Source organism: Branchiostoma lanceolatum, chromosome 3 (genome assembly GCF_035083965.1).
Source record: "Branchiostoma lanceolatum isolate klBraLanc5 chromosome 3, klBraLanc5.hap2, whole genome shotgun sequence".
Classification (NCBI taxonomy): Eukaryota; Metazoa; Chordata; class Leptocardii; order Amphioxiformes; family Branchiostomatidae; genus Branchiostoma; species Branchiostoma lanceolatum.
The window spans coordinates 17,263,520-17,275,231 of NC_089724.1; the positions used below are offsets into that span (position 1 = coordinate 17,263,520).

General features: G+C 43.9%; 1 protein-coding gene across 1 annotated transcript; it reads right to left on the minus strand.

Annotated features, from left to right (window-relative positions):
• Nucleotides 1–301: 301 nt before the first annotated feature.
• LOC136430694 (ATP-dependent RNA helicase DHX58-like) lies at nt 302–9,632 on the minus strand. The gene is made up of 17 exons (XM_066421499.1): nt 9,497–9,632; nt 8,975–9,221; nt 8,493–8,683; nt 7,906–8,089; nt 7,038–7,106; nt 6,473–6,592; nt 6,166–6,347; nt 5,625–5,847; nt 5,162–5,355; nt 4,791–5,049; nt 4,369–4,560; nt 3,941–4,200; nt 3,459–3,608; nt 2,796–2,957; nt 2,440–2,595; nt 1,922–2,064; nt 302–1,622 (listed from the first exon to the last, which is right to left on the minus strand). Exons 2-17 carry the CDS (start codon nt 9,198–9,200, stop codon nt 1,412–1,414), a joined length of 2,922 nt encoding a protein of 973 aa, XP_066277596.1. The 5' UTR covers nt 9,201–9,221; nt 9,497–9,632; the 3' UTR covers nt 302–1,411.
• Nucleotides 9,633–11,712: the final 2,080 nt, after the last annotated feature.

Genomic DNA, 11,712 nt, shown 5'->3' on the forward strand with positions numbered 1-11,712 from the left:
TGCCTCCACAATAAACATTGACATTGCTATTCCTGGTAAACACCTTACGTCACACTGCAAACCATAATCACTTCACGGACTCTTGTTTTGTTTTATGACTATACTTGTACTCCAAGGTAAGGAGTAAGGTAAGGTAAGGTCTTCTACTCCAATACGCGTTTACAATTAGGCCAGCCACAAACTACAACCGACCCCCAAATCACACACGTGTTGCTGAGCTGCGCGGGGAACTCTGAGAAACAGCATCCCCAGAAATGTGCTCTTTTCACAGCCATTTCAAAAGAATATTAAGACCAATATCTTTTATCACAAAATACTTTGAAATCTTTGAAATCTTTATTGAGTATACAACTTGGCAGACTTGTTAAGTCTGAATTATGATGGTACTTACATTCTTATGCTCACACATAACACAAGAGTTAAGACAGTTGTCATGTTTTAAAATCTACGGTACATATGATAATCCTACACTATTACTTAAGATATTTGAACACTTTTAGAATTGTGACATTACAATTGGGAGTCGCTCACACATTACAATAGTATCAAGACAGTTGGCTTATCTAAAACATATAGCAGATATTTTACCCTACACCATGAAATGAAATATGTGGACACGTTAGTTAAAATATTGAGACATTATTCGACAAACTACAGTTTCAAAGAATTCCATACACCTACTATACGTAAATTGTTACCCAAAAAATGGTGATTATGTTCTTGTGTAAATGGTAGACGCTGTGCCACGATAAGCACACAAGAATTGCTCCAAATAAAGCCATGTTGATTTGATCATATGGATGACACCTCAAAAATGATGCGACCGGGCAAATGAAACAACTTTGGCAAAAAGAAATTGCCTTCATTATGAAATCTAAGTGGTCCAGAAGGTTGAACAAATGAACACCCGAAATATTTATGTTACAATTCACGGCATCTATTTGCTATTCAGCTGCTTTGTACGATTTACAGAATGGTCGAAAACTTTTTTTTTAACGGACAAAAATTGATGCGAGCTCGGATGTCATCCATATAATCAAATTAACATGGCATAACGGAGTCGCCTCAGGCTCCAGATGTACTAGAAGATATATAGTGGAAGGCTACTTATAGAGGTAATGGAGTACTAGTATTAGTTTGTAGATTCTTTGATTTATTACTTGCGTCTCGGTCAGTGTATTGGACCGACTTGCTTTAAAGTGATACATGATGCTACGGCGATATTATCTTATGTAAGCAAAAGTTGGCTCTTCATTTCCACGCTTCGAATTCTCTCTTAATATTTCCCTCTTCTGTTACAGATTCCCTCGCCATTATCCTTCACGTCCAAGCCTTTCAACTTGCAAAATCTATAGTAGTGTCCCAATCCGTTCCCAACCTGTTGTACCCCATTCTTCATCTAAATTCCAAATTAAAGGTCATCATCGCTCGTGTCCATAGCCACCTCCCCCAGCTCTATGTCCTGCGCATAGTCGAACTCTGCCACAGCGACGCCCGAGTCCTTCCACTTCTTCGGGCGGCGCGCGGGAAGGCCCTGCTTCCTCAGGGCGAAGTTCTTCACACTCAGACATGGCAGGATCATTCCCTTGTGCAGCATCAGCATGCCCCAGTCCTGTTCACACCTGAGAGAAAAAATCTTCACATTTGCAACACGATTCGCCTGACAGGTGATGTTCATTGAGTGGACAACCTGTTGGTTAGTATCTCTGTTGGAAAATCGATGCCTTCCATGTATACTGTCGGTTTAAGCTCTTCTACTTTAGTTATATGCACAGTGTGTGAAATAATTTTTTTCACTGAAAAACATGTATCCATTCGTGCAGCTATTTCCTGAATTCCTTCTGTGAAATCATTAACAAGGAATATGAACCAACGGTTTGATGGAAAAAATACGAATTATGAAGCAACGGTTTGAACTTACTTGCTGCATTTCACACTGCCGATCCTGCAGCCGACACTGCCGAGCCTGCTCCGCTCCTGCAGCTCCTGCAGCGGCTCTTCAGCCTCGTCCGCCTTCCCGACAGTCCTCAGGAACCCAGGGTCAGGGTGCACGTGGTGGGCGCCCTGTAGAGGTGGCATTCAAAATCATCTTCAATATGGATGATCTATGCTAGACTGATAATGATTTACAGAGATTTTCATCTTCGACACAATTCAAATGCTCCTTCCACAGACTAGGGGACATTTTCATCTGACGCATCGAATTCCAGGTAAGTGTAAAACAGAAGAACATTCTTGGGCATCAGTGCAAGAAATAAACCTCTGCTTAGCTTTTGCAGACAAAGCAGAGAAAGTGATTAAGAGTTTGGGGAGGCCCGTCCAGTTAAAGCACCACCTTATATGTACTGTACATGATAAAAAGCCAAATATACTAGATTTTTGCAGCTTAACACAAACCCAAAAACACAGATCATCTTACAGTTGATTTGTTAACCTCACCTCTATCAGCCTGAGCTCCGCGGCGTCGCATGCCTTCTGGTTACACTTCTTACAGTGTAGGAAGGTCCCGGATGCTGCCGCCTGCTTTCGCGCCTTTATTGCAGGGTTGTTCCGAGCGCGCAGCTCGCTGCAGATGGCTCGTTGTCTTTTCTGAATCTGATAGGCGGATACAAATGGACAGTATCGTATCTACGTCACTATTTATTTTGTTGTGGCGTTATTTATTCTGTAAAATCTACGTCATCAACAAAGATTCACATGTTTATAGCATTAAGAGCGACGCTGTAGGTAATGGCTCTATCCTACTGTTGCCAAAAACTGATGAACGAAAACGTCTTCTATTTCTTTACACTTACCTCCTGGTCATACAGGTCGGCCGGCATGTCCTGTATGTACTTAATGGCCCGATGCATCATTTGTACCTTGTACATGTTGTTTTCTTCCCTCTGTCCTGCGCCTGTCTTCCCTCCTGCCACCAGCATGTAGGTGGAGTCTTCAGCTCGGGCACGCCCGCTTGCCTGTAGTCAGATAGGAGTCTGGTGTGATATAGCAGACAACATATGTGTGTGGGCAAAAAGCGGATGTCGTTTGTCTCCACAACTGAAAAAGGGCAGTTGCAATGTATTTAAGTATTGAGGTGCTGTGCTGTGGGTATTTACAACACATTGTACCTTCCCGAATGTAGTAAAAAGTCCTTTTACTTAGATCACTCTGGTTCTATGCCATAGAACCAGAGTGATTTAAGTTAAAGGATTGCAGTATTCACAGTTCATGTTGTTACACAACCATGTGCTTTGAAGCACTGGGTATTGTTTATTTATTGTAATTCATTATCGACGTGGTTCCTTCATACTGCTGTTTGATAAAACAAGAGGTTGCATAGCATGTTGATCTTAGACCAGGTCTCCTTTTTATTCTGAGAATGAATTACAATAAATCAACAATACCAGTGCTTCAGAGCACATGGTTGAGTAGCAACATGAGCTGTGAATACTGCAATGTGTAGACCTCAGACGAACCTGCATCATAGCTATTTCGTTGGTCACCAGCCCGTAGCGGATGACGAAGTTGCACTCCTTGATATCCAGACCCTCCTCGGCGACAGTGGTGGCGATGAGCAGATTCAGCTCGCCCTCCCGAAACTTTCTGATGACCTCCCGCTGTTTGATCTGGTGAAGCAAAGCAAAAATCATGTAACTTGGGAAAAATTACATTCTATCACTCACTCACTCACTCACTCACTCACTCACTCACTCTCATTCATTCATTCATTCATTCATTCACATTCATTAATCCTCTAATTCACCCACCCACTCATTCATTCATTCATTCATTCATTCATTCTCTAACTCACTCACTCACTCACTCATTCACTGATTTTTTCCGCATTCCTACATTCATTATTTCAAGTTCTGATGTACAGAATGCCAGCTTTAGCTATTAAACTGCAATGTATTCAGATTAATCAGTCTGCACATGTCAAAACAAAGGGCCGTCTTACCGGAGTCATGTGGTTGTTTTTGCTGATGGAGCCCGTGCCTGTGCCGGTCAGCTGATCGGCTTTTAGTAGATTATTCAACTCGGGTGTGTTTCGTATCCATGACAACAGGAAGGCCGTGGACTGTCGGGTCTTCGTGTAGAGGATCCCCCTGGCGCCTTCCTTCGATTCGCACTCCTGCTTGAGCTTCTCCTTCAGCGCCTCAAGGTTGGTATTCTCGTACTGTGACATCTTAGTCAGCCTCTCAAGGCGGAAGAAGCTCTCTGAAAGATGGTCGGGAGCAAATATGATTAGTGTCATAATAAAATACGAAGTCGAAGTAATCCACATGAGAACACAAGAGAGTAGAATAGAAAAGATATACGAAGGTGATACGGTTTCTAACAAGAGAAAGACTTTGACATTTTGCATGGAAAACGTTTATCACCTACCAGAAAAGATACTGGTCAGTTTTCGGTCCGTGTCGTCAAATCCCTCTTGGCGTTCAGACTCTTTTGCGTAAAACTCCTTCAGGTACTGAAATGCGTCAGACATGCGCAGTGTGTCGTTGATGACCAAGGCGTCGCTGTACTTTCGCAGGTGATCTGCGCAGGTCTGGACGCATCGTCTGCACTCAATGCCGCCTGGTATATAAATAAAGCGTTATACTGTTGAAAACGTAAGCTGTAATCCAGCTTTTGTGTATGTATGCGTCATCTAACTAAACCATATTAGAATTTCTGTATAAGTTTTTACAACGTCCCTTTATTTATCACACATCGGCTATTTGATTTCATATGGAGAAGATAATCTCTCTTTTCTCCGAGATTACGAGGGGTTTTATAAGTATGGAGTGAGAGCCACTGACACTGACCCTGTTTCTCCATCTCCACCACCCATTGCTCGTACATCTGCGTGCCGAAGTCTGCTGGGGGACGCCGTTCCCCCGGCCCTTCCATGTCAATCATCCGGTGGATCTGTCGCATCATCTTTTTCAGCTCATCGCCGAAGGGGTCCTGGTGCCGCTCGTTGGTGATGTGGCACTCCCGTTTTGGCTGCCCTACGACTTTCTTAAGCTCGCCCGCATGCTTCTCTGCTGTTTTTATCTTGGAGGCGTTAAGATTGGCAAGGATCTGCAAAGTACAGCAGCAAGAAATCAAACGATCTGTTACATACCACGGAATTTCTTTTGTTATCTTAAGAACTTGATATTCACTCATCAGGAATCTACGCTACATGAAGTACCTGTAGGATGTGTGAGACGGCCTGGACGTGAGTCCTGGCGCCTCCCACCCCGGGGGACGCCGTGAAGCCGACGATCTGAGGCAGGGGTAGATGCGGCTGGCGGAACTTCTGAAGGATGACCCGGCCCATGATCTTGTTGTACACGTTCTCCTTCTTGGTGTGGTGACATTCGTCGAAGATCATCAGAGAGAAATCTGTGCAGTGTAAGAGGGTCATCATGACGTTTATAAAACACATTCCTCATAACAATACAACAACACATACGGAATCAAGACTTCCCTTACAATTCAAGTCATTCAAGTTTATCTTTCACCACTTACATATCTTACCCTCGAATTTTAATAGATATTTTGGAGTTCTATAATAGTCTGTCTAACTGTGGTGGACGTCCATACTCTGGACTGTACATTTGGATTTTGCAGCCATGATTATTCTCACGTCAAGTACGAGCAACATTGCTCACCTGACAGCTCCACCTTCTCCTCATCATCCCTGTTCAGGTGGTTCTCCAGGATCTGCGCCGTCAGGATGATGAGGCTCTTCTGCTCCACCAGCTGTTTGAAGCTGATGTGCTCTTCCTCCGCCGAGGAGTAGTTCTCCCCGCTGATCGTGCCCAGCTTGGACTGGAAGGACTCCGGCAGCAGCGGCTTGAACTGACTCTGGAAGTGCTGCTCTACCAGATGGACCTGTAATGCCACAGTCACTCTAAAACACATGTTGATACGACTGAATTTGATCGTGTGTATGACTTGAGATGTTGGTAGGTTAATGAACGGCACAATAGTGAGCTAATATTTTGCAATTGTAAATAAAGTGACATGTACACACACGGAAATATTGACTCATCATACTTGAAATTTTATAATATTGCAGTAGCAAGGAATCTGTCTGAAAATTAGAGTCTTTCAACTAGATAACCCGAAAATAGGATTGTCAATAAGGCGTATCATCACATCAACTCATTGTGGTGTCACTTGACAACTTTCAATCTCCGATCCCCTCACCTTGTTGACCATGACCAGCACTTTCCCGTCGGGGTTTTTCTCCAGATGATCCTTACAGATGTAGACTGCCACGCGCGTCTTACCGCTGTTGGTCGGTGAGCAGATGACATTGTTTTCACCTTTCAGGACGTCTTCCGCCAGCTCAAGCTGATAGTCACGCATTGGGAAGCTTCCGTCGGCTCCTTTGAGGAATAATACAAAAAATAACGTTATATTAAAGTGATTGATGGAAGAATCTCAAAAATACACAAATGTGACGAGAATGGTATTTCTGTAACCTGTTAGCAGGTTTATAGGGAGGTCTCACCAATCGCAAACGTACCTCTAACGCTGACATCCTCTGCGTCTTCCTCATAGCCTTCGTCCAGGTTTGGGTCATCCAACATGGCGGCCTTCATGGCTGACGCATCGGCGGGTTGGACTTCTTCTAAAGAAAAAGGTACAGCAGTTGTAACGTTATATTTGTACTGAATTCAATTTTTGTCACACAAAAAAACAGGACCATTAGAATACTACTCAACAAGTTCTCTAACATGAATGCGCTTTATAGAATCGACACTTTTGATTTCAAAATAATCATCATTAAGAGGACAACGACAGCTCAATCACATGCACAGTCTCTTATCGCTCTCATTGCTGTATTTTGTCACACAAAATAACAGGACCATTAGAATACTACTCAACAAGTTCTCTAACATGAATGCGCTTTATAGAATCGACACTTTTGATTTCAAAATAATCATCATTAAGAGGACAACGACAGCTCAATCACAGTCTCTTATCGCTCTTATTGCTGTTCCATGCTATCGTTGTCTGTGCTTTTGTTTCTTCGTGTACCTGACTATATCCATAATTTATCTAGGTAAGCCTACCGTTTGCAGGTGAAGGTCCGGATATGGACAGGCTTCGAAACAAGCTGCTCAGGTTCTCGTCGGTGGGGTCTAAGATGGTTTAAATAATGGTCAGTGACGAAAACTATTGTACGAGTTGATATGCAATGTGATGGGTTACATTGCAGTTTCAAGGGAGAGCCGGGCTGCGCAAGAACACTATCAAATTTGCCAAACGCCTTTGTCATGGAATAACGTTAAACTCAAACAACTGTCTATCAGAAGAAATACTTTCCCTTCAGGTATAAGAATAGGTTTTATTTTGTTAAGCTGTTAAATCTTAATGAATTTGATCAGAGAAATACATTTCCAGACGTGCAGAATGTGGCTTTTCGTGCGAAATATATATATCAGTATTTCCCACACAAATTAAGCTATATCACCAGAACGATGGAAACGAGGCCATAACTACAAATGCAAGCCAATAGCTAAAGACGACGATCTCTCCACATAAATTCACACAATTGCAAATAGCGGAATAGCAATAAAACTAATACTAGAAGTTCTGAGTAGCAATCTTCTCTAAAACTACAATTGGGGAAAAAGGGTTAGGGCCCTGTCACACTTGTGCGTATATTCAAGTGCGCAACATTTTTTTTGTTTAAGTAAAGTTTGCGTTGTTTAAGTAAAGTTTGCGGGGACAAAGTTGTTTTCTACTTTGACCCACCGCTGTGCAGCCAAGTGATCTAACCTAAGAAAGCACTTCTTCGGCTGCAAACTTAACCTTAACCAGAAACATGTTAATACGCAACTCATGCGGACTTGTATATACGCACAAGTGTGACAGGGGCTTTACGCACATTCGCGCCCTCGTTTGTTCTTTCGTTCACCCAATTCCTTCTATTCTCACCCTGGTCTGCTCCTCGTCTGTCTAACAGCAGGTCCAGTGACTTCTCATCTCCGGTATTCTTTAGAGCCTTGCACAATTCACTGAACCACTCCGGGCCACACCGGACTATCTTCTCCAACAGAACATCCGCAGCTCTGGTGTTACCAGATGTTTTCCTCGTCTGTTCGATCTGTTCTTTGTCTTCCTATTCAACCGCGAAAATACAGAAAAATCAGACAGGTACACAACTACAACTTGCTCGTGACAGAGATGACAGTCAAACTACATGGTGGGGACCCCCCCCCCCCCAACAATATACGAAATACGTCATCAAAGGGAATGCCATCGGTATTGGAACGTCAGGAAATGCTACGAGCTGGCTTGTCTGACATAATCCAGATAGAAATGCCATTCCATGCGGAATACCAACCAGTGAGAGTTAGCTTTAATCTAGCGATTATACGTAGTTGAAACCTCTATCTTGACAGCATGACAGCATACTGGTTTGTATTAGACAGGGTGCCTGCGACACAGTAAAATCACCGAAACTATGCTATAAGGGGACTGCTGTGTTACTGTATTGAAAACTGAAATGGCTGAAAACGCACCTGCATTAGACACGGTAGATACGGTAACAGGTCTGCCACCACTATGGTCTGTGTCAGGTCTGGCACGATCCTCAGGAGTTGGCGGTACGGGGAGGAGTCGGCAGGGGCCGCTGTTTCCGTGGGGCACAGGTCCTCTGCAACGTGCTCTGATCCAGATTGTCTCAGAGCTTGTACGAACTCGGGGAACCATCCTAAAGAGAGAGTGCACTTCACACCACTGTATCCATGCATGACAACACTTTTAAAAAAAATTTAAAATAAGACGAGCAGGTCATTCTACATTGTCCGCCAACAAAGATCAAGAAATGCCTGTCTTTCCCTTGTCCGCCCTGCTCAAATATACGGGTTGCACACACCGTGCCTGTATGCGGATCTCGTATATATACGGATTGGAGGAATTTCTCACATGAACGTGTTATACTGCAGCGAAAAGCAACAGGACTGCGGAAGTAATTCTGCAGCAGCAGCACAGAATTACCCACCCGGATTGTTTTGCTGCAGCAGCTTTTCCAGCAGCAGGTCGGCAGCAGCCTGCAGCCCTGCAGTCTCTTCCTTTCTCTTCACTTCCTCCTGGTCCTTTTCCTGCAAACTGGTCGTGCAGAAGCGCCCCACAGCGGTCGGATGGATGTGTTGCACCAACTTTTCCTTGAAGACACGAAGGAGTTCCTTCTCCGTTTGGGCTTGTGTTTCGGACTCAGTTGTCGGCATTTTCCCGTTCTCTTGCTGATTCTATGTATGATGCACAACCAGGGATCTGTTAAATATATAGATACGTATCAAACTTCAGAGCGATGCCTTCCGATTAAGCATGTCAACTGTATGTATGTTCTGTCAGCTTTTAGAGAATCACTAATTCTCTAATAGCTGACAGAACATACTATTGTTAGAGAATTGCTCAATATGTCTTAAAAGCGGTTCGCTCACACAGCAAAGAGCTAATTTTCAACACACATCATCATGTCAAGGATGCAGGGTGTAGTGATTCATCTACAGACTTTCCTTACCTCAGTCACAGGGGAAATAGCAGACGAGGCGTCAAGGCTGTGTTCACGGCTTCGTGTGGACTAACTTAAAAGCAGGTACGCAAAACTAACAGCGCATTTATAGCGTTCTTAAAATGGACTTTGCGAAATCCCCTCTTGCGACAACGAAACTGTTTCTATACGTCATCCTGGTCGTGTTTACAATGCACGTATAGCTCAACTATAGAAAGCGTGAAACCCCCGAAAGTAAGTATGACGCAATAGTATTGTTGAAAGCAAAGTTTCGTTCCGCAGTACGAAACCTTTAGCTGCTTTATTCAGAATCTTCTGTCCTGCAGGGTAACTATGAGTAAAAAGCTGTTGTCTGACAGTCCTGCTTCGGCCACAATTCTCACCCCAACACAACAGCGTCATGTCTACTTCCGGGTAGCAGATTTTGAGCTCTTCGGATTGGGCTTATCTAGGCTCTACCAGCCTACGCGGGTCGCTGGGAAAATAGTAGAAATTGGCCAAAATAGAATCAATTGTATGAAGGGAGTCGGCTACGGAGATAGGGTGAAATATAACTGCGCCTGCGAATGTTACCCGCCATGGCCAAAGTCCCCCGGCAAATGTTCTCCCTATAGCCGGCGCGGTTAGTCTGGTAGAGACTAGGGCTTATCTACCATGTAGCGCAGCGTACCTGATGGCTGTTGTACTACCCAATCCACACAAAAATCAAGGTGCTTTAACCCTGCACTAGTAATCTACATGTTTTGACGTCTTGATTTAAATGTATTCATTTCGTGTGCGTTAGGACAGCCCAAGATAAGAACAATACATGTTAAAAGGTTGCGGCACACCGCCAGGGGATTACCCCGGATGGGGATTCCCCGGTAGGTGTTTCACTTCTCGTTTCCGACAGTTTCGATGACGTTATGCCGACAGCTTTATTTATAACAGCGTGAGAGAAAAAAAAAACGTCATTCTTTTAAAAGGTCGCATATTCAATTGCCACTCCAAATTTTGGAGAGTTGCTTTTGGGTATTATTACCTTCGCCGAGAAGATTATGTTTTATTCAGCGTTCGTGTGTGTGTGTCTGTAAACAACGCCTCGATGGATTGTCTTGAAACTTGGTACGTTAGTGGGTCTTCTTGAGACCTGAAAATGATTAGATTTGGGGGCCCCCAGTGGCTTGTTATGGTACTGCAGCAGAACTTCCGAGTTTGATATCTCGTGTTCTGGACATGCTATGGTCATTTGAGTAGTTTAATCGGATTAAACGTATTATCGCGATAGAATTGATCCGATCGCGATTGATTTTTGCAGTGTGAACGCTCCCGATCGCGATTGATTTCCCTGGATCGAATTATTTGAATCCACCTCCCGGAGGTAATTTGGGGAGGATTAATCCAATCCGATCCTATCGAATATCGAGTGTGAACGCAAACCACGATTGATTCACCGGGGATTTTGGCTGGTTCCGAATGTTGTCCCAACAATCGTCGCTTCGATCACGCTCCCAGATTGTCCTGTCTACAACTCTTGACGCGTTCATAACCTGTACTACAGCTAGGCCAATATACAAAAGCCATTGTAGTTCATGCCTTCTCGCAATCTTAGCCCGCCAATTGCGTTCACTCCCACGGCTACAGAACATTCTCCAGAGATACAAAATCATCAAAAAATTGGTGGACTCCTGCCATTTTGTAGCGAAGCGATGCCGAATCTTTAACCCCAAGCTATGACCTTTAACGAGCGTCTGTGAAACGCAGCGTGCTTCAATCGGACTCGAATCACGGCGTACTTTAATCCACTTGGCGAAGAGCAGTTTGAACGCAAACATCAATCGCGGTCGGATTAATTCTACCGGGATAAATGTCTAATCCGATCTATTCTTTTTAGTGTGAGCGGGGTCTTAGTCGTGTAGGTTTGACCCCGTTCTAGCGGCTTTCGTGGAACTGCAGGAGCCTAGTCAAACTTTGAAAGAGAATACTGAAAGTCAGCAAAAATACGTAAAGAAAAAAAAAAGATTTTCGCCCGAGCATTTGAGTCCCTACGCTGTGATTTGCCGCCATTCGCCGCCATTTGTGGTCGTATTCGGTGGAGAATCTATCCCTTTAATTTTCTTCCCGTGGAAATTCTGCTTAGGTAGGGTAGATGAGTCGTGTTTACGCCGTGATTTTACTTCAAAATAAAGCGCGCTAGCGGCAAGGGCCGGGCTGGGCCGCCATCTTTGTTTACTCTTGTTTACCGC

Bases quoted from the DNA above. Each gene is read 5' to 3' on its own strand.
- LOC136430694 (XM_066421499.1), bottom strand. From the start codon at position 9,200: ATGCCGACAACTGAGTCCGAAACACAAGCCCAAACGGAGAAGGAACTC. The intron at 5,050-5,161 runs GTACTTCATGTA...TGTACTTTGCAG, and splicing joins CCGTCTCACACATCCTACAG to ATCCTTGCCAATCTTAACGC. The intron at 4,561-4,790 runs GTCAGTGTCAGT...TTTATATACCAG, and splicing joins GGTGGAGATGGAGAAACAGG to GCGGCATTGAGTGCAGACGA.